Source organism: Amia ocellicauda, chromosome 21, assembly GCF_036373705.1.
Source record: "Amia ocellicauda isolate fAmiCal2 chromosome 21, fAmiCal2.hap1, whole genome shotgun sequence".
Taxonomy (NCBI): domain Eukaryota; kingdom Metazoa; phylum Chordata; class Actinopteri; order Amiiformes; family Amiidae; genus Amia; species Amia ocellicauda.
Genome location: NC_089870.1, coordinates 2,524,437 through 2,546,784, shown reverse-complemented (window position 1 = coordinate 2,546,784; position 22,348 = coordinate 2,524,437). Strand labels below are relative to the sequence as shown.

Here is a 22,348-nt window from a genome sequence, read left to right as displayed (position 1 = left end):
TTGACAGGAAGTTATTAAACTATGTTCCTGATTACTTATATATTTTTAGCACTTTTATCATTTAACTAACTTCTCCTGCTCTTAAGTCTACCCCAACGCTTAGCACATACCAAGGACTGAACTATTATTTTATGTTTGCACTCATTTGTACTAGGATGTGTGCTTATTGTGCTTTGCACCAATTGCATTTACTGCACTTAGTGATGTTTCTTGTGAAATTTGTAAATAAGGTTGTCTGCTACGAAATAAATAATAAAAACAATAATAAAAAAGTTAAACAATAAAAGTAAACTCCAACCAATCACAGTGTTTGGACACCTAGAGGAATTTTCATTAAGAACAGCTGTGTCTGGTATAGTGATGGATGCAAGTTCAGGGTAAAAAAATCCACAAATACTTTGGATGTTGAATAAGTTCACACTCTTTCAAACACAATGAGAGTCAGGGCTAATGTTGAATAAAGCTGAGCTGAAAATGTTCACCTTGGAAGAGACTAGCTATTCATGTCAGACATTAATGGAGTGTCTATGTACCCTGTGTCTATGTTACTTCCAAAGCTTTTATTTTCAGTCATTTAAAAAAGAAGAACAAAACATTTTGTCTCGCAGTATCATTGTGAGCGGTCCAGACACCCATGGATTTGCGTACTGACGCCGTCTTATAATCCCCTTGTTGTTTGTTCTTAAGAAGCAGACTGTACATCACTGGATACAAAGAGCATTGCACAGGCCATCCACGGTAAAGCAAAACAAGGTGCAGAGAACACAAATGTTGCTAGCTTGTAGGGATGGCTTTGTCTGGTTCTGCCTTGTTTTACCCATTGCGTTTCTATGAATTGTCCCAAAAAAGAAAAAGCGGTTCAGACAAACACGGTGCCTCTACTTCACTGACTCTCCATTTTCAAACAATACGATTAACGAGATGCTGCGGTTAAGGAAGACTGATGAATCGCCAGATACACGCGTGTTATTAGCGGCAAAAATCTAAAACACATACACAAAACCCATAAATGCAGATCTGAGCTGAACTGCTGGTGGACGACTGCAGTGCTGGCCGATTCTAATAAGGAACTCTGACCATCTTCAGGGAGAGAATGATCATTCACACTGTGCAGAGCTGCTGCAGTCCAGAAAGAGAAAAAAGAGGGAGATGGATATAATGGGCAATCCAGTATTGACAGAGCTCTCAACAGTAATACAATTAAACAAAAATTTAAACAGTTTAAAAAAAACTAACAAAGAGAACCTCTGTTATGCAAAGCAAAGCCAGCACCATTTTGTGTGGCACAGAGAGAAGACTGGCCAAGCTCGGCTTTAGGCTGATCAGCAATGGAAGGAGATGAAAGGAAATCAATTCCAACTATCACCTAATGGATTAAAGGAATGAAGTGAAAGGGGGGTTGGGGTGGCTGGTGAGAGGTAGCCAAAAAACAGTCCATCACCTCACTATGAGCCTCATGGCTTTATTACCAGCTTGATTAAGAATCTGAACAAAGGCAATTAAGGGATATAGGAGGTTGGGGGAAGATCAATCTAGCCACCCACTCTCCGCACATGGGCCTGAGCTGCGGCAAGCGTTACAAAAACCCTACCGAGACATCTCTGGCTGTGGTGAAACAAGTCATATAGTCACACAATCAAATAACAGCACTATCTACAGGACTGCAGCACACTTTAAGTCAGCCAAGCCAACAAAGTCCTGGTCCTTCGAGTTGTACTCTTGTACTGGAATAATTTCTAGGGTCCGACGGATATATCGCAGCACCGATATTATCGGCTGATATTTGCCTTTACAGAAATATATGTATCGGCACATATCCCACCGATATATTTTCTCAAACTATTGGCTAAATATTTGTATCAAATTACGATAAAAACCTTCCTCAGCCTTCAGACAATAAATAAATACTGGTTTATTTGATTTTAAAGTCATTTTTATAATTATTTACAATTATTTTTAACATAGTGATGGTGCTTTAGTTTCGCTGGAAGCTTCCGACTCCACAGTGACTCTCATGCACAGCGGCACCGGTGAAACACACACCCCAATGAGAAACACAGGGCTTATAAACCAATACACTTGTGTTTTACTAAAATCCTCATAACCGAGAGAAAGTGTTTTTGAAAGCTGTACTGCATTTGAGTATCCATTGTTTTGATTGTTTATTTTCATCATGACTGAAGATTACCGTATACTATGGCATAGAGGTGCATTTTTACTTAAAAGTTAATTAAATCGCTTTTCAAATTCACAATAGCAATTCAAATAAAGAACATTAAATGTTCGCTGATAATGTTGACTGGATATCAGCAAACAAAAATGACAAGTCTCCAAATGACAAGCATGCTCAGATCACAGAGAACAATCTAAAGAAAATGAGAGTGCAAAGACGCATCTCTCAGACAATGCTGGATAAAACTGAAACTACACATGATATTTATAAAACTATTTCAAATCTTACATCGTGTTTTGGCTGTGATTCGTATTGCAATACATTTAACATAAGTATTAACAAGTTACAGTTACGAGGGCATGTTTAAATATATTTATTTAAAACAAATGCAGCTGTGCTGTGCTGCCTGCACTATAATAACCTGTCCCTGTGTGATCGGCACTATTGAGCGCTGAGCAGGACTTGTGAACCCGATAGAACCTGATGGGTGTAAAATGCAAATATGCCAAACCAGCACTTAACAAATCTTATTATTTGCTCTAATCTATTTGTGTGTGAAATTGCTCATATACCTTGGTATTTGTTCTAATGTATAGAACATGCATAATTTTCCTTTATTCTCCCTTATTCTAATAAATGTTTTTAAATTTTTGATTTGTGGTTATTTATGATGAAAATGAATGTTAAGTTTATCACGTAAAATGTAAAAGGCCTGCCTTCAGTGCATATGACACAATTTATCTCTGATAGGGAGAGATTTAAGGGATCCATGATAGAAAATGTCTGTTTTGCATGCAAAAAAAAAAAAGTAAACATCGGCAGATATATCGGTAATCGGGAAATTTTGCTTCCCAATTATCGGTATCGGACCCCAAAAAAATATATCGGTCATGCTCTAATAATTTTTATTGCATTAAGAATTTTTCCCCTTGGCAAAATCTAGCTCTTGGTAGTGGCTTTCCATCTGGTTTAATGCAGCACCCCTATGGCAAACAAAGCCACCATTCTATGACAAATTTGGAATTTATGTTTGACGGCCGAGTTTAAAGGCAAGTCTTTAACCGCTAAGCCTAGCCAGCAGGTTCCACTTCTCTAAGGCTCTATAAATACACAGCAATATCGAACGACAACTTACGGGAAATCAAAACTGAATTCAAACTGAAGAAACGGGCCAGCTTGCATCTGCTGCCATAAACCTGCAATTGACCAAAATGTCAAGAAATTTGTAAATTTTTAAGATGCATTGTTCATTGAATCAGCTTGCCTATTACAAATGAATTAGTGAAAGAACCCACAGCTGGCAAGGTGACCGAAAGAATGCAGTTGCAGACAATGTAATGGTCAACACTGGTTGATTCAGCCCTCTTTGTGTATATACAAGCCTCACTATGAGTTCCTATAAGCTTTAGTCAGCCTGTATTGAGATATAGCATCTCAGTGCCAATGAAGTGCCCATTTTTAACAAATGTACATATTTTGAAAATATACATCTAACATCTAATATCTAATTTATGTGGCAGTCACCCATTGAGTAATTAGAAAGTAAGTAAATAAATTGCAATGTAACAATGTTATTTTCACAAACTACTGTTGGAATTGAAGGACGGTGCTCCAAAGTTGGCTTCTGAAGGGACTTCAGTGGTGGAATGAGGATTTCACAGAGTTACTGGGCTGAGACGAATAGTTGAGGTGGGAGGGGGACCGCCGGCCTCCCTTTAATAATAAACATGCCCTTGAACATTAGGCACCAAGAGCATAGAGGAACAGGCCGGTCACCTCATCTGGGCCTCATTTCTCATTATCCTACAGAGCTGCCTGGCACAAGATGCAGCCTATACATTTAACAAATTGCCTTTCCATCTCACCTGTCTGAACTCATTATTAATTATCAATGAACACGGCAATTCAGCTGCAAACCTTCTTTCTTATCAGTTTGAAAACTGCGCCCCCAACCTCTGCAGCTCCTTCCCTGTGCATCATTTGTGGGTTAAAAGAAGATGCTTCATACAGAGGTAATGGTTTAGCAGAAGAACATTCCCTCACATTCCCTCCCATGGAGCTCCCCCCCTTTTATTTTTCAAACCATTTCTCCTCCTGTACCAAAACCCCAGGCACCTACAGTGAATAAATATATGTATCTTTAATGATATAATCCTGATTCATGCTCTGTGGGTTGCAGGAATAACAATGGGACTGTTTGGTCTACAAAGCACAAACACTCTTACAAGTACAGCATGTAAAGTGGACAGTTACAGCAGTTGGCCGGTGAAAATGTATAGGCCCTACATGTTAATTGCACGATCCCACAGATTAAACATTCAGTGTCAACATCAAATAAATTCCTGGACCAGACAAAATTACCAAACATGCCATGCACTGGACAAAAGGAAAGACTTCACAACATTAAAGAGCAGTTGTGGGGGTTTCACAAGCAAATTCTACCAGCAAAATAATTAAAATGTTTCATATTTGTACGTCATGCCCTCAATCTAAAAAGTGTAGAAAAGGCATATCACTTGGAAATGGTTTTAAGAAAGTGAAGGGAAAGACTCTTCAGTTTGAAATGAAACAAGGACATTTGTCCTCTTATAACTGCCTCACTCTGAATACTGATTGTTCTAACTACGTTAACCTCAATATTATTCCTCTCTCTCTCTCCTCTGCAGGCCCTGAAAAAAAACACAAAAAACACAGCCATCTAAATAACAATTTCCTGATGGGTTCTAACCAACAGACCAACCACATTCCATCTACAGCTCCTAGTCTACTATAGTATATTATCTGATCTTAAAGCAGGGGATTGTAACTATAGTCTACCGGCTCTTAGTGTTTCAATGAGAAGGCAGTGAAAACACAAGCTTTAAGACAACATGGAATAGTAAAACCAATGGGTTATAAAGCAGCAGTCAGTATTTTATGTGCCAGTGGAACAACTACTGTGCTTTTAATAGGGCTCTTTGGGGTTCTATTGTTTAGCCTGAACCAGAGGACTGAGGCTGCTGGTTTAGCAATGGAGAAAATGAAACTGAAAGGCCATGCACTTTCACAAAGTTAAGGTTTTGCTTTCTTTAAGGAACTGCTCTTCCACCAATATTCACCTCTTTAAATCTCAAGAGTACACGGACAAATCGGTTATGACACACTACCATCCAGATCTTGATTGACTTTTTTTCCTAGTGGATTGTTTGTTTTGCTTTTCTACTTCACAATTTATTTAAAATGTATATTAAATTTGAGTTATGTAATACAGAGGGGACAAAATAAATAAAAACAATTCATCCTATACCCCATTTAATGGGAAATAGTGGACGGACGGTATCATATGCATTACAGGCAATACAAATTTTCAAAATAGGTTTATATTTTTATTTATTTATTAGCAGACGCCCTTGTCCAGGGCAACTTAGAAAATATAAGAGCAATACCAAGTGCAATAATACAGTGCAATTCAAGGCATAATACATTTTACAAATTCCAATGTACACAAGCGTATATGAGCTATACAGTAAACAATATATAAGGTCTTACATCCTATATTGTAAAAGCCGATAAGTGCAGACAAGGTCACAGTCAAGGGCCAAGGGAAAGGGAGCATAGGGGAACTCAAAATAAACAAACAATTCAAGTACTAGTAAAGCAAGGCAAGTAGTATGACAAAATGTTGTATAAGTGCTATCTTACAGGAGAGTAAATGACTAAATTACAAATACTGTCTGAAAAGATGTGTCTTGAGTAAATTATAAGTACATGTCTGAAGGGAAATCCATTAAAGTAATCTTTTAAGATAATTTGTTGTTGCTGCTGTTTTAGCATTTAGTCTATTGATCTCTAATTACTTTTGTCATCCTTATTGATCAAAATCACATAATATGACTTCAGCAACTGAAATACATAATCAAAAATAAGAACCTGGAGCACTTAACGTAGGCCTAATGTTTTTTTTAAGTCACATTCTACAGAGGGCTGTAAACTATTCAGTTTATTTGGGTTTGTGTCCATGAAGAGAGCTTTCTAATCAGAGTTGGACAACACTATACAGAATCACCTGCGGAGGGAGGAACACTATTCTAAATTGGGCGAAAAGAGATCGATTTGGAACACAAATCTACAGCAATATCTGTGATATCAATGTGGCTTTTATTTTAAACCTCTGCTAAAAGACAAAAGGTAGTGAATGACATTGTAGTGTCTACAGCAGCCCACCATGGGGAGAAATAAATAATAACCTCATATTCCTGACACATAAAACAAGACAAGTCAATTACAAGACTCAGCTGTGGCATTTAACTACATATGGTACCCTTAATAGCATGAGTACATATACATATATACATATATATATATATATATATACACACACACACACACACACACACACACACACACATAGGCGTAGGTTTCGGGGATGTTAAATTGTCGTCGTCCCCCCAATTATTGTATGCCACGCTCAACAGGCATTAGGGCTGGCTGTCGATTAAAATATGTGATCGGTTAATCAGTGGGCATTAGTTGATAAATCGGTAGAATAATCGTACCCTTATTAAAATAAGTAACAGTATTTAAGTGGTTGTACCACATAGTAATACTTTAATAAATACTAGGTATTGATATTATAGCAATGCCGAACAGAATGGTAAAACATTTTTTTATGTATATTAAAAAAATATATATTATATATATATATAAAAAAAAACAGCAAACTAACTTATAATCGCTACAGCAAACGGGTGTTTTGTTCGCAAATTATACTGTAAACTACTCACACTACCCTTGTAAGAAAAACATTGCTTGCAAATGAAACAGAAAACCTTTACTTAGTCTTCAATGTTTCCTTCTGAATCCAGCTTGTGCGCAGATAGCTTACTGCACTATAGCTGTGATCTCTTGCGTGATTTGCCTTTATAATTTCACACTAGAAACGCTGAGCTGGTCAGTTTGAACGATTCATTTGAATTACTGTGTTCCTGAATACACTGTGCATACCTGTTCATGACTTTTCCTAAATATACACCTACAGTGTTTTAGTTGCATAAAATAAATAAGTTACAAACATGTTTAACTAGAAAAGATTATAAATCCATTATAAATCAATCCTGCCTGGTTGCAATCTCTATCTCACCTGTCTACAGTATTTCATGTGCTTGAAAAAAAAACATGCATTGTATATTAAAATTGTCTTCTTACAACTGCAGTCAGATTGAGTGGATACAGAGATTACCCCGCAAATAAACACTTGTTTCATTTATTTGTTTTGACTGTGCAGTGTATGCCATTAGAAAAAAATGCTTTCATGTTATTTATATCAATAATTTTAATGTTTTATGTTGATATTGCCATTTAAATACTGAATTTGTGCTAGTTCTATACGATCATTATTATACCACAGCGTTTAAAGAGCTGTCGGTTAAAATTAGAGGTTTTGGCTGTTGTAGGTAGTTCAAAATGTTGGCGTGTCAAGTGTTAAAAGTATAATCACCAATCATTATAATGAAAAAAAAAAAAAATAAATCTGCTCTTTTAATTATAGAAAATATTTGATCGTCAACCAATTCATTAGTTAATACAACTGATTAATCGACGCAGCCCAAAATGTATATATAGATAGATAGATAGATAGATAGATAGATAGATAGATAGATATACACACATATATTAACATAAAATAAAACATACAGAGCTATAAAGAAGGAGTGGTTTCTTCTCCCCGAGCCAGTAACCACATCGCATTACAGTGCAATCTCGTCACTGCAGGAGGCTTGGTTGGGCCCAGTGAGTGTATGGAAAGGGGGGGGACCTTGCCACAGTCAGCTGCTCAAGGGAGTGGCATCTGTCTGTCTCTGTTTTTCAATCTGGCTCTACGCTTAAGCTCCCATGTTAAAGCTATACATCAGAACGTGCATTGCTATGTAATGTACTTTGTGTAGTGTGCCAAAGTCAAACAAATAAGCTCACTTCCTAGCCCTCATTAAAACTCAAGGTCCCTGCAGGGTTTCACCTGTTAATCAATTTCAATACCTTCATAAACATCCCAATTTGGTGTGGGCAATACAAATGCTACACAGTTACACTGGAATCATGGGTAATACAACTCATACTACTGCTTTACACTTTCTCATTGAATTTTAAGCACCTCTACCCAAGCCAACTGCTAGTCATAGCTAGTCAGCCCAATTCGACACATTTCAGAAGAAATTAATGTGCACTACAGAGAGACAGTCAGTCCTCTGGTGGTGTTAATCATTGAGTAATGTGCTTTAAAAAGAACAGCAAAACACTAAACACAGAAGCTGTATCATTTCTGTCATTGATTTTAACCAATTGATTTGGCATTAGCTAAATATAAAATGTCAATGCAGACAAACGGGTGGAAACCATTAAGTTCTACCCCTAAAATGACCGTTCACTAGGGTAAGGTATTGCAAACTTATTAATTTAATTTATTAAGTCCCTCACCACCTTCCAGCAAACACTCAAGACACATCTGTTCAGACTGGTTATTCTCCTGAGCTGTTCAGCTCTCCTGTAATTTTGCACTTCATATAACTATGTTTCATTATGCTGTTTGCTTATAGCTTGCTAGAACTCCTGTTGTTTATTTGCGATTTATCCTATGCCCCTTCACCGCATCATGTCCGCACTTTTTCCTATTGAACTAGGATGTATGCTTTGTATTTTATATTATCTCTATATATAATCTAAAAATTTTAACTGTACTTTTATTATTCTTTATTTGAATTGTGTACTTTTGTATTGCTACTGTAACCTGTAAGTCACCCTGGATAAAAGCATCTCCCAATAAATAAATAAATAAATAAATAATAATAGTCTTGTTCTTTTTGTCATCTAGTCTGGTTTCTCTCTCGCTCTCTCCACACCCACTGCTTCCTTCCTGGCCACAAGGAGCTCCAGCACAGAGAGGAATGTGTTAGGTCACTGTCATCTCTCAGGAGCAGGGGGAGGCAGCTGGTGGGGCAGACCCACCCGCCCTGTTGGGCTATCCACTGACAAAAACTGCTGGATTTGGGGCTCCACAACCCTGAAATCTACTGTGTCACAGCCAGCTCTCAATGGTGGATTACCTCTTGAAACTAATGATCAACAGAAAACACCTTTTCAGTACTAGTATTTTGATTGTGTAGCGTTGGCTGCATTGCATCCTGAAGCTCTACCATTAATAATTGATCCAAAATAAGAATCTTTCTCACATGACACACATGCCTCTCTCTCACTACCTGAATTATGTTGCTTTACATCACATGCAGGGAGCAATCCTGTCTCCCCAAAAATCTCTCTCTCTTTGCCTCCCTGTGTACAGTATAGGAGTGTGTGAGTATTTCTCTAGTTAAAGAAAAAAAATGTTTTTACTGAAGAAATAGATCTTGTACTTACACACCTATACTGGGCACATGTATGTTTTGCAATAAATACTGTTCAGCTCTCCATTAGAAAACCTACAAGGATTTAGAATGTATATTTCGATTTGAAGTAAATCAGGATAAGCGAGTGTCTTATGCAGTGTGTTAAGCAGTTGTGACGTCCAATCACAGTGCTGCTTGGCTCTCAAATACAGATAGCTGTGCACAGGGTTTGGCCACTGCCTGATTGGACAGATGTTCTTAGAAAGTGATTGGTCAACCATATTTCATCTTTCGTTTGAACTTCTTGTACTTATAGTGGATGAGTGTCTACTTTTCTACTCCACTCCACCTTAATTTCCATTATCTGTGTACAAAGAATGCCGGTATACAGAGAGAGCTCAAATGAGATTTCACACAGTAAGTTAAAGACATAAGACGTCAGCGCACTCACTCACTTTTTAAATATATTTAAATATTAAACATTGAATAATTGTTTTACATATATTTAGGGTGTCTTGCACAAAGTGATCATGTTACCATATCATGACAGAATGTAGGTTTAATTAAAAATGTGCTTATTAGAGCTGTGCACCAATAATCCTGGCAAAATCAGCAGGTTTATTTAGCAGCAGTATACACAACTGGTCAAAAGTTTTAGAACACCTAAATTTTTCCAGTTTTTATTGAAATTTACGCAGTTTAACATCTCAATGTACTCAAATTAAAGCATAGAACAAATAAACAATTGGGGATAAAGAAATCATGGAATCGTTTTGTTTAACAAAATTTAACCCCTTAAGCTGACAAACCCTTCTGGTAGCCTTAAAAGGGCACCAAATCTGTGTGCTTCTCTTTAATCCCTTGCATACTTTTCACTGTTGTGTTGTTTGCCAAGTGTTTGGTATCCCATGAAAGCTGAGACTCTCAGCTTTCTAAAAAAAATGTTATACTCTCCACCGCATTCTGAAATTGGAAGTGGGGGGATACTTGGTCTTAGTAGGAATACAAAATCTCAGAAAATATAGAAGCAACACATACCTGTAGAGAGCTCAAAATGTCAAGATGGAAAATTCTGTTTACAGTGTACTAATAGTACACAGTGATTTTACATAACTGGATCTGAATTTCTATGTTTGACAAAAATCAAATAATATATACTGGATTAATTGTTAGGATGTTCTGGACAAAACAAGCCCATTTGCAAAGAAATCTGATCGAAACTGAGTGATCTGTGACTGCCTGAATGACGCGTCTGGCATGGCACGGCACAGTACGGCAAGGACACTTAAGCCAGTGGAACCGAAGCATTATTAGACAGTTGAAGACTGGTGCCATAGAAACCATCTCTGAAGCCTAAGCAGATGGCAAGAAGTAGGGCTGGGTATCAGCACTGATCTCCCAATTCGATTTGAATTAAATTAAATTTGGGAATAGTGATAATTAAAATACCAATAATGGTTATGAGAGAGATTCTCTGATAATTACTGCTATGAACTGCACAGGGAACCCTCTAATTTATATAAAATGGTAGATATTATATACGGTATCAACTTACTAAAGATTAATGTTAAACATTGAGGACCAGGCCCAAAACATTAGATTGAATTGCTATTTATTTAACAAATATAAATAACTAAAATAAATTGCTTTTGCTTTTACAAAAAATAAATGAAAATACTCAAAAACAAAACTCATTTATAAACTACCATAAAATAATGGAAAATTAACCAAGGCTCCGGGTGTGTTATTCATAATAGTGCAAGTCGTCGTTCAAAAAAGTACACAACCACATGTATTAGCTACCTGATGTATTATTACTCAAAAGCAACATTTTCTATTTCACTACAGTCTGAATAAAATCAGTTAAGTAAACATACCTCAACTTTCAAAATAGTGCAAGGCTAAGTATAGTGTGTGTGCGAAACAGAAACTAATATGAAAGGAAACAGGGGCAGACCTTTTATTTTTTCCTGTTCACCCATATGTTTGACCAGGCAGCAACATTTTTTCATTCACTAAGAAAATGCATAGATTCATAAGATCGATCTCAGGATTTTAAGAATCGATATCAGATCGTCCAAACTAGAATCCCAATTAATCAGAAAATCAATATTTTTATCCAGCACTAGCGAGGTGTTTACAAGATCTTATCAACATCCACATCTCCCTGCAGTTATTAGCACAAAGCGAAAGCAAACATTTATTAAAAAAACTCAAGCAATGTCACAACTAAAAGCTGTTTCATCAGCTCACCTATGAATGGACTACTATCCCAAATCTTTTTTGTATTCACTGTAGACATGGGGCTTTCTCCTATTCAACACATTGCTTGAATTCAGCCATCCTGTCCTGATGCACTGTGAACAGCCCTTATGGAGTCGCCACTTACTTGCATGCTTGTCCGCCAATGCAATGAGGGTACTGGAGATGTCCCGCCTCCTGTAGAAACACACCACCTTGGCTTCAACGTTGCCATTCGCAGTCTGAAAGAGGAGATCAAGACTCTTTCAATCTTAATTACCATTTATTTCATAAGAACATAAAGATTACAAACAAGAGGAGGCCATTCGACCCATCGTGCTCGTTTGGTGTCCATTAGTAACTAAGTGATCCAAGGATCCTATCCAGTGTATTTTTAAATCTTCCCAAATTTTCAGCTTCAACCACATCGCTGGGGAGTTTGTTCCAGATTGTGACGACTCTCTGTGTGAAGAAGTGTCTCCTGTTTTGAATGCCTTGAAGCCCAATTTCCATTTGTGTCCCCAGGTGCATGTGTCCCTGCTGATCTGGAAAACCTCCTCTGGTTTGATGTGGTCAAACCTTTCATGATTTCAATTCAACGTTGCACCAAAATGTCACAGACTTTTACATTTATTTTCATTGGCAACATTTAATCATGAGCTCTGGTCAGTTTAGAGTGAAGTCCAGTATAATCCTGTGTTTGATATACTATTAAATCAGTTATAAACCAACTTACTAAATGACAAACTTTTACCCTATGCATTTTTTTTTTTAATTTCTAAATAGTAGGGGTGGGCGGTTTTTGTTTGTTTCTATATCGTGATATCATACCGTAATTGCCTGGATGGTGGAAAATAATGTGATATGAATTCCAGTTAACATTGCCTGCCCCTACTAAATAGCAGAAAGTGGTATTTAACAATAAAATAAACTGTGACTGAGTGCATATTTGTTAAAGTTTTGATTTAATCTAGACCTTAGTATGACAATATTCAACATCCTACTTGACAGGCAGACTGGAGCTACAATATCCAATTATGTAATCTCAAATGTGCAAACAGGATGCTGCCATATTTAGTACTTTAAGACAAATTTAAATGTAAATAAACATTTACTGGTGTAAAATGGGCACATGTTTTGGCTGCCCTAGATTTAAGTTCCTTAATGTTTCTATATTTTCCATCATTATGCATTGCCCAAAACCAATGAAAAAAAGCCCAGAATACAGATCTCATGGCTCATTATTTGTGTAAAAACACATGCGCTTTGACCTCAGAAAAGTTTTTTCTCCCCCCAGTAGCCTGTCGATATTGCCACAATGTGTCAAACAGCTGCGGTCTAAATCTATCCAGACCAGCTTGCGGGACACGTTTTGGCAGAGCTGGGATTGCAGGAAATCTCGCCACTGCCATTGAAGTGACATCTGCGAGGTCATCCTGATACACGATTCAGGATTTTGTGCTTTCACCTAGACCACAGTAGTGTTTTGACCTTTCCTTGTGAAATGCAATGTTCCCAACATACACTATAAAGAATTGTCTTTGATGCCCCAAAATACCTGGGGTTACTTTGCAAAGTAACACACCGAGTTTGCTGCAAAAACTAAAGCTACATCCTAAACATGTACCAAGAGAATAAAAACCAACAACAGAAGATATTAGCTTTACACAGAGCATATGCATTATTCACCTGCCGCACAGAGGCAGGTGCCAACACACTGTCATGACTTGGGATTCTGTCCAAGAAGGGCAGAAAATGACCTGTATTTTAATCACATAATAACATCTCAATTACTCTTCAGTTCTGTCTTATGTAGGGCATCAGACACAGTCCACTCTACACACAACACACACTACACACAGACACAACAGTGTGGAAGCCTGTGTAGGAAAGAAAATAGGGCCAGAATCACATACCTTGTTAAGTTCTTCTATCCTTCTTATCAAAAGGGGGTTACTGGATGAATTTTCAAAATAGACGTAATCTGCAAAGACAAAAACAAAGACCAGATCAGATTTAAAATTAAAACAAAAACCACCACCAACAACAAAAAAAGGAGTAAAATTTTAATTCAAAACATATTTTCCATGCCTGCCTAGGAACACATTAGAAACAAAAATAATTTAACCTTTCAAAAGCTAGTCTTTTCAGTGGTCAATGTCCTCAGAGGACAGCTCTTGACAGTTTGCAGAATATTTGGCCACGGTGGTAACATTTGGTGAACACCTCCTACCAGCTAGGATCTGTACCCATATAATGGAAGGCAGCAAATGTCTGCCTTGGTTAGAATCGCTTACACATGGTTGACAGAGACTGATTCAAAATAACCTACGATGGTTCGTGCCCTACTAACAGACATGTCAAAAGCTTTTGTTAAACTCGTTGAGCATCTGACAAGCATGAACCTTTGTCCACAGCTCCTCACTTGGTTAGATAGTTATAGAACAGGTAGAAGACAGAGAGCTGTAGCAAATGGGACATTTAGCTCATGGAGAGATCTGGGTTCATCTGGGGTTCCTCAGGGTGGGGTGGTCTCACTATCTTTTCATGCTGTTTGATCTACTCAGAAAACCATATTTGATGATACACTGGATATTGGATTTTGATGAAACTCATATTTTTGCTGATCGTGGTGGGTAGAAATGGCCTTCCCACTGAGGACCTGGTGGACAACTACTGCTCTCTGATCAGACCTTAATTAGAGTATGCCAGTATGCTATCTGTTGAATGTACCAAGGGCTGTCAAAATAATATCAAGGAATGGAAACATCCAGCCAAGGCTCCCAACATTACAATCAAGATTGGTGCTGAAGATGCATGAACCTGACCATCCTTTAAAATGATCATCTCCCATTAAGAAGAGGGATTGAATCAGTAGGCTCCTCCAAAACCATAATCAATTGTTTAATATCTCAGACAGAACAAAACACAAAATTAAGCTTTTAAAGTCCATTGTAAATGTTATATGTAATATTTTTGTGATTTTAAGTTTATTTTTGTAAGTGCTGTCTTTTATTTTTATTAAATATTTTTTTAAGGGGTAGATTTCGTATTTGATGTGTTTGAAATATCACAAAATATTTACCGTCTATTACTGTGAGAAAGAAATAAACTCAAACTCTTTCAAAAGGAGTGTACAGTCAATGAGAATGGTGAGTGTGTGTGCATGTGTTTGTATCCGTGTGTGTGTGTGTGTGTGTGTGTGTGTGTGTGTGTGTGTGTGTGTGTGTGTATGTGCACGAGCATATGTGTGTGTGAGTGACTGTACTCTCTCTCTCTTCTTAACAGAATCCTGGCCCAGCTCCAGGCTGGCTCTGGCCTGTTTCTCAGCAGTACATCCCCCGCAGGCCTCACTGTTGGTTGGTTGCCTGATGTTAACCCTGTGCTTCCTTCTCTCTAACACACTTAGGCCTAGGATGCTGGGCTATCAACTAACAGCAAACAAGAAGCATGGAAGGCAGTTATTTAAGGGATTGTTCTCATATTCCACTGTTCTCCTCATAATAGAACTGTCACAGATATAGTTTTGTGATCACACATTATATCTGAAGGGAAAAGCAAAGAAAGTAACATGACAAAGCAACATATAAAAACACCCCTCTATTTCCACCCCCATCCATTGGTGGCAACCACCTCCCACACCCCCCAACCCCGATCAATGCCTTGACAGAAACAGCTGCCGCCTTCCAGGCCAGTAATGTATCTGTGCAGTTGAAAGCTCAAGATAGATAATATCAAGAAAAGTGGAGCCAAAAAGGCCATGGAAGAGAGTGTGGAGGCAGGATACGCAACGCTAGCATTTGTAGCTGCTGTGAGGCCGGTCTTTCCCAAGGATTGTAGATAAGGTTGAAGAAATCCGGGTCCAAAACATGCTCACATCAGCACATTCCAATAGCATGTATGCAATAGAGCTCACTAGATGTTGGTAAACATTTCATCAAATACCGTATTTGAGGGCTTAAGTAGATCCTATGCATAAAATTAAAATGGATAAGCTGGTGATTGGGGTTTTCAGAGGATCACTGTACATTTTCCATATCCAAATATATTACATCCTAACCAGTCCTACAGATGACAGAGCAAGGGAGTGGAACACTACTCCCTCTGAAATGCAGGTAGAGACTTTTCATGTCTTACAAGCTGAGGAGTCTATATACACATACATATATACATACACATACATATATATTTATTAGGGCTGTAACGATACGCGAACCGCAACCGGAATACAAACATCCATGATCCTCTGTCGCGGTTCAATAACTTTTTTTTTTATATATATAGATAGATAGATAGATAGATGTTTCACATATAATGCTATATAGAATTACATAGCATGAATCGCGACACACGCCCCTCTCCAACCTCAGCAGCCTGCCATCAGTTACAGATGCAGCCCCTTGAGCTCTTTACACACACTACAGTAAAATTCCACTACAACAAAATTAATTTTCTCATTTCACAGTACACATTACATGTAAATCATGAAATTATTATTCTATTTAGTTAGTAAGTAAAGGCAAGTATGACTTTACACTTGTTTTAGCATCTTCCAACTACGTGTCATGTGACCACTTTTCCAATCATGTGTCCACGCCTGCAAAGTTGAGCTATTCAGTTATCTCAAGATGGCTAATAACCCTGAAATTGCAGACCCTCCCAGGACATACAACTCAGTAGTATGGGAATACTTTGGTTATCCAGTGGAGTATAGGGATGGCAATATTACCAATGTAATTGGCGCTTTCATGGTCCTGAATATGTGCACCTTTTCAGTGGTTGAAAACAACGGATTCAAAAATTTGCTCCGCGTGCTGGAACCCAGATATGTAGTGCCAAGCCGACCGCATTTCACCCAAAAAGTGTTGCCTAAACTTTATGATGAGGTAAATAAGAAAAAAAGTTTCTTTATTAAATCACCAATAGGTTCAACAATTATTCACCGCCCCCCTTCCCCCCCAAAAAAGTATGAAACGAACCGTGGCTCAAAAATCGTTACAGCCCTAATTAAATATATATATATATATATATATATATACACTCACCTAAAGGATTATTAGGAACACCTGTTCAATTTCTCATTAATGCAATTATCTAACCAACCAATCACATGGCAGTTGCTTCAATGCATTTAGGGGTGTGGTCCTGGTCAAGACAATCTCCTGAACTCCAAACTGAATGTCTGAATGGGAAAGAAAGGTGATTTAAGCAATTTTGAGCGTGGCATGGTTGTTGGTGCCAGACGGGCCGGTCTGAGTATTTCACAATGTGCTCAGTTACTGGGATTTTCACGCACAAACATTTCTAGGGTTTACAAAGAATGGTGTGAAAAGGGAAAAACATCCAGTATGCGGCAATCCTGTGGGCGAAAATGCCTTGTTGATGCTAGAGGTCAGAGGGTAATGGGCCGACTGATTCAAGCTGATAGAAGAGCAACTTTGACTGAAATAACCACTCGTTACAACCGAGGTATGCAGCAAAGCATTTGTGAAGCCACAACACGTACAACCTTGAGGCGGATGGGCTACAACAGCAGAAGACCCCACCGGGTACCACTCATCTCCACTACAAATAGGAAAAAGAGGCTACAATTTGCACAAGCTCACCAAAATTGGACAGTTGAAGACTGGAAAAATGTTGCCTGGTCTGATGAGTCTCGATTTCTGTTGAGACATTCAGATGGTAAAGTCAGAATTTGGCGTAAACAGAATGAGAACATGGATCCATCATGCCTTGTTACCACTGTGCAGGCTGGTGGTGGTGGTGTAATGGTGTGGGGGATGTTTTCTTGGCACACTTTAGGCCCCTTAGTGCCAATTGGGCATCGTTTAAATGCCACGGCCTACCTGAGCATTGTTTCTGACCATGTCCATCCCTTTATGACCACCATGTACCCATCCTCTGATGGCTACTTCCAGCAGGATAATGCACCATGTCACAAAGGTCGAATCATTTCAAATTGGTTTCTTGAACATGACAATGAGTTCACTGTACTAAACTGGCCCCCACAGTCACCAGATCTCAACCCAATAGAGCATCTTTGGGATGTGGTGGAACGGGAGCTTCGTGCCCTGGATGTGCATCCCACAAATCTCCATCAACTGCAAGATGCTATCCTATCAATATGGGCCAACATTTCTAAAGAATGCTTTCAGCACCTTGTTGAATCAATGCCACGTAGAATTAAGGCAGTTCTGAAGGCGAAAGGGGGTCAAACACAGTATTAGTATGGTGTTCCTAATAATCCTTTAGGTGAGTGTATATATATACACATACAGTGAGGGGAAAAAGTATTTGATCCCCTGCTGATTTTGTATGTTTGCCCACTGACAAAGAAATGATCAGTCTATAATTTTAATGGTAAGTGTATTTTAACAGTGAGAGACAGAATAACAACAAACAAATCCAGAAAAACACATTTAAAAAAAGTTACAAATTGACTTGCATGTTAATGAGGGAAATAAGTATTTGATCCCCTATCAATCAGCAAGATTTCTGGCTCCCAGGTGTCTTTTATACAGGTAACGAGCTGAGATCAGCTCGTTACCTGTATAAAAGACACCTGTCCACAGAACCAATCAATCAATCAGATTCCAAACTCTCCACCACGGCCAAGACCAAAGAGCTGTCCAAGGATGTCAGGGACAAGATTGTAGACCTACACAAGGCTGGAATGGGCTACAAGACCATCGCCAAGCAGCTTGGTGAGAAGGTGACAACAGTTGGTGCGATTATTCGCAAATGGAAGAAACACAAAATAACTGTCAGTCTCCCTCAGTCTGGGGCTCCATGCAAGATCTCACCTCGTGGAGTTTCAATGATCATGAGAACGATGAGGAATCAGCCCAGAACTACACGGGAGGATATGGTTAAGGATCTCAAGGCAGCTGGGACCATAATCACCAAGTGGTAACACACTACGCCGTGAAGGACTGAAATCCTGCAGCCCCCGCAAGGTCCCCCTGCTCAAGAAAGCACATTTACAGGCCCGTCTGAAGTTTGCCAATGAACATCTGAATGATTCAGAGGAGAACTGGGTGAAAGTGTTGTAGTCAGATGAGACCAAAATCGAGATCTTTGGCATCAACCCAACTCGTCGTGTTTGGAGGAGGAGGAATGCTGCCTATGACCCCAAGAACACCATCCCCACCGTCAAACATGGAGGTGGAAACATTATGCTTTGGGGGTGTTTTTCTGCTAAGGGGACAGGACAACTGCACCGCATCAAAGGGACGATGGACAGGGCCATGTACCGTCAAATCTTGGGTGAGAACCTCCTTCCCTCAGCCAGGGCATTGAAAATGGGTCGTGGATGGGTATTCCAGCATGACAATGACCCAAAACACACAGCCAAGGCAACAAAGGAGTGGCTCAAGAAGAAGCACATTAAGGTCCTGGAGTGGCCTAGCCTGTCTCCAGACCTTAATCCCATAGAAAATCTGTGGAGGGAGCTGAAGGTTCGAGTTGCCAAACGTCAGCCTTGAAACCTTAATGACTTGGAGAGGATCTGCAAAGAGGAGTGGGACAAAATCCCTCCTGAGATGTGTGCAAACTTGGTGGCCAACTACAAGAAACGTCTGACCTCTGTGATTGCCAACAAGGCTTTTGCCACCAAGTACTAAGTCGAAGGGGTCAAATACTTATTTCCCTAATTAACATGCAAATCAATTTATAACTTTTTTGAAATGCGTTTTTCTGGATTTTTTTGTTGTTATTCTGTCTCTCACTGTTAAAATACACCTACCATTAAAATTATAGACTGATCATTTCTTTGTCAGTGGGCAAACGTACAAAATCAGCAGGGGATCAAATACTTTTTCCCCTCACTGTATGTATATATATATACATACACTCACCTAAAGGATTATTAGGAACACCTGTTCAATTTCTCATTAATGCAATTATCTAACCAACCAATCACATGGCAGTTGCTTCAATGCATTTAGGGGTGTGGTCCTGGTCAAGACAATCTCCTGAACTCCAAACTGAATGTCTGAATGGGAAAGAAAGGTGATTAAAGCAATTTTGAGCGTGGCATGGTTGTTGGTGCCAGACGGGCCGGTCTGAGTATTTCACAATCTGCTCAGTTACTGGGATTTTCACGCACAACCATTTCTAGGGTTTACAAAGAATGGTGTGAAAAGGGAAAAACATCCAGTATGCGGCAGTCCTGTGGGCGAAAATGCCTTGTTGATGCTAGAGGTCAGAGGAGAATGGGCCGACTGATTCAAGCTGATAGAAGAGCAACTTTGACTGAAATAACCACTCGTTACAACCGAGGTATGCAGCAAAGCATTTGTGAAGCCACAACACGTACAACCTTGAGGCAGATGGGCTACAACAGCAGAAGACCCCACCGGGTACCACTCATCTCCACTACAAATAGGAAAAAGAGGCTACAATTTGCACAAGCTCACCAAAATTGGACAGTTGAAGACTGGAAAAATGTTGCCTGGTCTGATGAGTCTCGATTTCTGTTGAGACATTCAGATGGTAGAGTCAGAATTTGGCGTAAACAGAATGAGAACATGGATCCATCATGCCTTGTTACCACTGTGCAGGCTGGTGGTGGTGGTGTAATGGTGTGGGGGATGTTTTCTTGGCACACTTTAGGCCCCTTAGTGCCAATTGGGCATCGTTTAAATGCCACGGCCTACCCGAGCATTGTTTCTGACCATGTCCATCCCTTTATGACCACCATGTACCCATCCTCTGATGGCTACTTCCAGCAGGATAATGCACCATGTCACAAAGGTCGAATCATTTCAAATTGGTTTCTTGAACATGACAATGAGTTCACTGTACTAAACTGGCCCCCACAGTCACCAGATCTCAACCCAATAGAGCATCTTTGGGATGTGGTGGAACGGGAGCTTCGTGCCCTGGATGTGCATCCCACAAATCTCCATCAACTGCAAGATGCTATCCTATCAATATGGGCCAACATTTCTAAAGAATGCTTTCACCACCTTGTTGAATCAATGCCACGCAGAATTAAGGCAGTTCTGAAGGCGAAAGGGGGTCAAACACAGTATTAGTTTGGTGTTCCTAATAATCCTTTAGGTGAGATATATATATAATATATATATATATATATATATATTATATATATATATATATATATATATATATATATACACATATACATATATATATATATATATATATATATATATATATATGTGTATATGTGTATATATATATATACACATATACACATATATATATATATATATACACATATATATATATACACACACACACACAGATATCTATACTAGGGCGGCGCGGTATAACGTAAAAAAATGGTATTCATTTACGGACCGGTTTGGAATATTACTGTACCTTCATATCGGTATTTTCTATGCTAAATTGAATAATTTACTAATTACCATGTCATTCAGTCATAGCATTCAGTTACCAATAAACTTGATCTCATTCGCGTATCACACAACTTGCTGCGCCAGCTGCAAATTTCCTGCGCAGATTCTATGCAAATCTGCACTACAAGAACACGACCACCTTTCTTCACAAACCCTGCAGAAATCTATGTAATTGGATGACTTAACTAAAATAATTTCAAAATAATACATTTGTATTTAAAAAAACAGAATTGCCAATCATTTGAGTAACAACTTAATTATTGTGCATCATAGATTTACATTATATTTTTATAAATAATTGATGTAATTATTTAATAAAGCATTGACAATGCTAAAGTGTCGATCTAGAATTCTATATCTATGGTTTTGACAATGCTGTTCAAGGCAGATTTAAGGCCGATTTATACTTCTGCGTAGGTACGCGTATGCGTCTCGGGTAAACGTAGCCCGTGTAGCCCACAGAGGCCCGCAGAGGCGCCGACGTCCACTCCACCAAGATCTCAACAGCGCGTGCATTAGGCCAGCGCTGATTGGCTGCGATATTCTGCGGCGATTGGTGTGCGATGTCTGTCTGTAGGCGCTGCAGCAGGGCAGAGAAATGATGTGGTGACATACGAAAGTATTTAAAATGCATCTCCTCATCCACGAAATGCATTTGTGCACATAATTAGTATTTTGTCCCTCGAACTGCACACTTCGTTAATATAATTCACATTTCGTGAACATAATTCACATTTTATCCCATGAAATACCCATGTATTTCATGCTTGGCAATTTTGGACGAAAGGTAAAAATGTACTTTTCTTTCCGTCGACGAAATTAACATGCATTCATGATCAGACAAGTGATGATCAAGGCATTGATCCAGAGACCCGGGTTTGCAACGAGATCAGGATTGAATTCCAAAGGAAAGTTAGAAACTCGCTGAGCGCTTTATCAGGTGCAAATCTAATACAATAATTTATGATAATAATGAATAATGATGTGTAGAAAATAGCGTGTTTCACCAATCAACATGATTATAAATCTTTCACAATTACTATTTGATTACAAAGTATTTGGCAGACACCAAGTGAATGTCTGCGTACGACACCCGCGCATGTACGCAGAGACGCAGACGCAGAAGTATAAACCAGCTTTCAGAGCTGTGCTGGGCTGTGCGATTCTGCGCAGATTTCTGTGGGTGGGGCTTA

General features: G+C 38.8%; 1 protein-coding gene across 2 annotated transcripts in view; it reads right to left on the bottom strand.

Annotated features, from left to right (window-relative positions):
* mta1 (metastasis associated 1) overlaps positions 1-22,348 on the bottom strand; it is an 81,779-nt gene that overhangs the window by 42,841 nt on the left and 16,590 nt on the right. For both annotated transcript variants that reach the window (XM_066694098.1, XM_066694099.1), the window contains exons 2-3: positions 13,689-13,756; positions 11,921-12,014 (exon numbers count right to left, since the gene is read on the bottom strand). In XM_066694098.1, coding sequence (XP_066550195.1) covers positions 11,921-12,014; positions 13,689-13,756 — 162 coding nt within the window. The remainder of the gene's footprint in view (positions 1-11,920; positions 12,015-13,688; positions 13,757-22,348) is intronic.